The sequence below is a fragment of the Squalius cephalus genome (assembly GCF_949319135.1).
Source record: "Squalius cephalus genome assembly, chromosome: 21".
Classification (NCBI taxonomy): domain Eukaryota; kingdom Metazoa; phylum Chordata; class Actinopteri; order Cypriniformes; family Leuciscidae; genus Squalius; species Squalius cephalus.
In genome coordinates, this window is record NC_137142.1 from 5,281,392 (window position 1) to 5,287,391 (window position 6,000).

Genomic DNA, 6,000 nt, shown 5'->3' on the forward strand with positions numbered 1-6,000 from the left:
AACGTCTGTCTGTCTGTGTGTGTGTGTGTGTGTCTGTCTGTCTGTCTGTCTGTCTGTGTGTCTGTTAACCACATATCTCTCGAACCGTTAGTCCGATGGATTTCAAACTTGACAGGTGTCTCGCTACGGTCACGAGTAAGTGCAGTGCCAAGTTTGACGTTGTTTGGATGAGAAATGCTAAAGATATCGTTAAATATATCATTTTTATAAGGTTGTGGTTTAAAAATAAACATTCTGACACTAGAGAGTTGTATCGGTCAAAGAAGCCCCAAGAAGGTTGTGGTTTAAAAATAAACATTCTGACAATCTGTCAGCTACACTGTTTACTTCTGAATATTATAGTTTGGATCCAAAACGTGATAAATCCATTTTGATTAATTTGAGTAAAAATGTGTTTTCTTTACCAAGAAACCAACAATTACTAAAAACACACACAAAAACTGATTTTGCACGGGCATTTTGCACTGCTCCCTGAATCGACACTCTTATTCATTTGTGGATGTAAACTGAATCTGTAAGTCAGCTATGCTGTTTACTTCTGAATATTATATTTCATTCTGGTGCGCTTAACGCTATCGCTACTGTGTAATAGTAGCCTATGCTATTCACCAACTAAACATATCCTATTCAATGCGTTCACAGTCTCTTTCACGGGCATCATTTGTAGTGGCCTATACACAAACTGTTTACTCAAGCGCAGCGTTTTCTCGGAGTTCACTGTGTGCTTTCTACCATGCACAAAAAAAAATGTCACTGAACTTTTGCTGTGTAATTGTAACAATGAGCATTCAATCACACCAAACCAACAATTACTAAAAACACACACAAAAACTGATTTTGCACGGGCATTTTTTGCACTAGTTACCGTTAACTACGCGAAGTGATATGGAACTGTAATGCGGTCAAGACATGCCTGGAACTACTTTAGCTGTGCGTTTCCCTGAAAATAATGCACACCTTAGAACGTTCTTCAACCAATCAGATTCAAGCATTCAACGGCCCTGTAGTATAAAATTATATATATTATGCTAAATCATCATTCCGTTTCAGAAAATCTATGGCTTTTTATAAAATAAAAAAAAATCATCAGAGGCTTCATATGACCTTTCTCCTCACATCATTCATTTTCTTCTGTGAAGCACGAAATAAAAAGTGCTGATATTTACACTGACAAGCAAAAGAACACACAAACACATGTACACTGCCTAAGCCCCACTAAAGTCTTACAAAATGCCATCAGTTCTCATGTTTCACAAGACATATCACAACACTATAGTTTCACTAAAACTCGAACTAAAACTATCAAGGATCGATTTCATTAATTGAAATAAAGCTGAAATAAAATATAAATTGTTAACAAAAAACTTAAACTAAAAAAAAAGAACTGAAATTAGAAATGTTGCCTTGGCAACTACCTAAAATAAAGTAAGCTGATACTGAAGTACTAACGACACTAAATGAACAGTGTGAAAAACAACTTCAATTTAGGTCTGTTTCCATTACAAAGCTATTGTATTTCTTCTGAAGATTTATAGAATATTATGTACAAGTCGTATGGACTATTTTTATGATACTTTTATGGAGCTTTTTTGTCATTTATGACAGTATAAACCACCATCGACTTTCCTTGTATGTACAAAAGCAGCTCAGACATTGGAACATTTCATTTTGCATTTCACAGATAGAGTTGAGTAAATGATCATGACATGAACTATACCCATTGTGCTCTTGAGAGACACCTAACCCTAAAATAATTGCTTGAGTAAAAGCTAAAATGTCAAATATGTCAAAAGTAATTAATTATGTTGCAGACTGTCATAAGAGCATTCAGACGTTCAGCTCGGTATTCTGAATAGAAGCATTTGTATGGAGTGCAGCATTTGAACATTAAAAAGATGCAAGATTATTGCATCCAATTCAAGCCAATTTAAATCTTTTCTAATCAAAAAACATATCCAGATGCATTGATGCAAGACAGATTTTGGTGCTGCTGAACATGCTCTACCCTGGCGGGACGAGAGTTAGTTCTCCTCACAGCTCAGTCAATATAAAAACAAGCTTACGTGACATGACTATTGGCACAGATATTGTTCCAATAGCAGGAGATGCTGTGCCTGAGGGTAGAGGCGTGCTGCTTGATTCATGCTCATTCTGCCAGACAAGCGCCAGTCAGTTCACTCAAACCAAATCCCTGTCTCGCGGGGATCAGCGAGCCCCGTACCGAGACACTCGAAAAGACACAATCAATACGTCTTCTTCAGAGCCCAGCAGTCCAAAGGCAGACTCAGGCTGAGAAGCTCTAACGATTTATTTCAGATTCAACATTGATATCATTTTTCACAGATAATCTAGGCAGGCAAAGGGAAGTGGAATATGACGGGTCGGAAAATTATGCGAGACACCTAAAAAGGACAAAAGAATTTTGCTTTGAGAAAACATCTGCTGAAAGATGCATGAGAGAAAGTTTTACCGGAAAATATGCTACAACCGAATTCTATATAGGCCTGGTTTCACAGACAGAACTTAGATTAAAGGGATAGTTTGCCCAAAAATGTAAATTCTGTCATCATTTACTCACCCTCATGTCGTTCCAAACCTGTAAGACTTTTCGATCATCTTCAGAACACAAATGAAGATCTTTTTGATGAAATCTGAGAGCTTTCTTTCCCTCCACTGAAAGCTACGCAACTACCGCTGTGACGCTTCAAAAAGTTCATAAAAAGATTGTAAAACTAATTCATATAAATTGTGCAGTTTAGTCCAAATATTCTAAAGAGACTTGATCGCTTTATATGATGAACAGATTGAATTTAGGCTTTTATTCACATATAAACATAGATCAGCAAACAAAAACAGAAGTAGTCCAGTCATTTTATGAAAAAAGGTTGAACAAATTGCAAAGGAAGCAAACTCAACTGATTTTGTATCCTCAATATGTCCTGAGTACGGAAAAAAAAGCCCCGAAGAATCCCATTAGGGGAAAGTTATGAAAAAGACCCAAATATAGCCTATTCATTCTTTTTCTTTCTTGAATAGGGTAAAAATTTTAACCTTTAGATATCACCATGAAAATGACTGAGTTGATTACTTACATCAAGACAAACCAAAAATGTATCACAAGTTTTTTTGAAATTGTTTGTTAACATGGACAAATGGTGCATAATCTAATTACGTATGTGCCAATTTGCATAAATACCACAACAGATCTAAACATTGGGTAAAGCCAGGTGAAAATGTCTTGTTGAATCTTGTTGACACATAACAGTAAAAGACTTAATGTTAAGGTCTGAATGGAACCTATTTAGGCTACCCATGAGCATTAATACATAAAGGAAGGAAGAAGTACTTTAGAAACCAGCATTTATTAATTATTGTTGCAGGGATGGGGTCCGTGGGACTGTTTCTGGGGGTTCACTTTTTATTTTGCCTACCTTTTGTCTTCTGCATTCTTCTTACCATTGTCTCCTGTTCTTCCCTCAGACTCGTCCCCCAGAAACAGTCCCACGGACCCCATCTCTGCAACAATAATTAATAAAGGCTGGTTTCTAAAGTACTTCTTCCTTCCTTTATGTATTAATGCTCATGGGTAGCCTAAATGAGTTCCATTCAGACCTTAACATTAAGTATTTTACTGTTATGTGTCAACAAGATTCAACAAGACATTTTCACCTGGCTTTACCCAATGTTTAGATCTGTTGTGGTATTTATGCAAATTAGCACAAACGTAATTAGATTATGCACCATTTGTCCATGTTAACAAACAATTTCAAAAAACTTGTAATACATTTTTTGTTTGTCTTGATGTAAGTAATCAACTCAGTAATTTTCATGGTGATATCTAAAGGTTAAAATTTTTACCCTATTCAAGTAAGAAAAAGAATGAATAGGCTATATTTGGGTCTTTTTCATAACTTTCCCCTAATGGGATTCTTCGGGGCTTTTTTTTTCTTTACTCAGGACATATTGAGGATACAAAATCAGTTGAGTTTGCTTCCGTTGCAATTTGTTCAAGGTTGACCCCCATTTTGGCTTAAAATGACTGGACTAAAGCTCAACCGAACCTACTTGACGAGGGAGAACAAACCTCTTGCTGAAGCTCAAACGTGCTGCGTAATACAAGAATGAACCTCACTGGTTCTCACACGTCAAGCGAACATGCATGAGCTTCCGTATACCACAACTGATGTGTGAGTTGATGAATGTTTATTTATGAATAAAAGCCAAAATTCAATCTGTTCATCATATAAAGCAATCGAGTCTCTTCAGAAAATTTGGACTAAACCGGTCAATTCATATGGATTAGTTTTACGAACTCTTTATTACTTTTTTAAAGTATCAAAATGTCAGTTGCGTAGCTGTCAATGGAGGGACAGAAAGCTCTTAGATTTCATCAAAAAGATCTTGGCTGATTATGGCAAGATTATGGCTGTTCACGAAATTGCTTTGATTTCTATAAAGATAAAATATTAGGCCTATGCTAAGTAAAAAAATAAATAAAGCATGCTTATTGAAACAATAAAATAATTATTTAAAAAACGATAGGCCTATAGATGAAAAACAAACATGAATCTCAGATAATAATGGTATTCTATCTGAGAAGACTCTGCAAATATGATTTCCTTCAAACGAGTATTAAATGCATTCATAAGAGCATTCATGTCTTCATGTCACACAGGAAAGTTTTCTTAAAGGTCATACAGCTCTCTGTAACTCAATGGTTTGACACACATTCTTGTATTCTCTTTGTATGTGGGTTTCAAACATCTTGTACTTCTAAAGCTCTTTTTTTAAATTATGTCCTCTATACCCAAATGTTAGTGTCATCAATTTTAACAGCTGTTAGGTAACGTTAAACAGGTGCACACAATAAAATCACACCGACATATACTCAGTCAACTACACAAGGGATTTTTAACTAAATGGCTGAACTATGTTCTTTATAAATAGCAGGTATACTGTCACATTTTTGTTGGAGAAATTGTTATCTATTTAAATGCTATAAATTTATGCAATTTATTAATCACATTATAGATGAAAACAAATATTGGATATTTATGTATGTTACCTTATCATTTTTGCTGTTTCTTGAATTGTTTTGTGGCCTATTTCATAAATATTTTAAGGTGTCTGCAAATAAATGCAGACTTCAGAAACTCACCCTGAATAAATAAATAAAAAAGGTAAAAAGTCAACTAGCCTCATATTAGTAGTAGTAGTAGGTCTTGTTGGTGAAAAAGTTCAAATGTTCATGTTGTCAAAACTCTCCTTCACATTTATTTGAATTCGCGTAATTTGAAGTATAACCTAGAACCCAATGCTTTACACTGAGATGCATTTTACAACATTTTATATGATTATGCCTTATTTCTTTATTAAACAATTATGCTGTGCTATGTTGATTATTTGAAGAGCGCAGTGAGCTGTCATGTGAATGTAGCCTAATGTCAAATGACACAACATCACCGGTCTGAAATCTGTTTCAAATGGAAATAAAGGCATTGTTATTATAGCCTACGGACAGCCATAGGTAGCTGTTAATAAACATGGGCTTACCGATCATGCTGTGATATCTGTTACAGCCCAGATTCACTCCAGTGTGTGACTTTGGTGTTTGTTGACATGTCGCGTGCGCTAACAGGGCAAAACAGCACGGGATCATGGGAAATGTAGTCCATGAGTGCCCGCTCTGCAGCGGAGGGGAAATAATTAGCGTAGGAGATGACGAATGACACGTTCTCTGAATTTCTCTAAATTTAATTCAGCTATAACAGGATTAGTTCAAATTCAGGTGGGTCTGACAGGTAACAGTGCTAAAGACGTGAGCGGTGGAAAAAATACATTTCCTGGTTCGATAAACGTCAGAGGAAGTTATTGGACCAGCATGTTCTTTGCAAGTGGTTTATTGGGGGTAATGGTGCGTTCAAGTCATCTCGTATAGATCGTATTTACGAGTTGAACGCACTTGAACGCCACCACAATGTCGTAAATACCAGTGGGGAG

At 35.9% G+C, this 6,000-nt stretch overlaps 1 protein-coding gene across 2 annotated transcripts in view; it reads right to left on the minus strand.

Annotated features, from left to right (window-relative positions):
• Nucleotides 1–5,682, minus strand: part of prkn (parkin RBR E3 ubiquitin protein ligase) — a 187,231-nt gene extending 181,549 nt beyond the window's left edge. The window contains exons 1-2 of one of the 2 annotated variants that reach the window (XM_079855031.1): nt 5,554–5,682; nt 3,457–3,516 (exon numbers count right to left, since the gene is read on the minus strand). In XM_079855031.1, coding sequence (XP_079711157.1) covers nt 3,457–3,516; nt 5,554–5,659 — 166 coding nt within the window. In that variant the 5' untranslated portion in view covers nt 5,660–5,682. The remainder of the gene's footprint in view (nt 1–3,456; nt 3,517–5,553) is intronic. The other variant, XM_079855032.1, reaches the window with a different exon arrangement.
• Nucleotides 5,683–6,000: the final 318 nt, after the last annotated feature.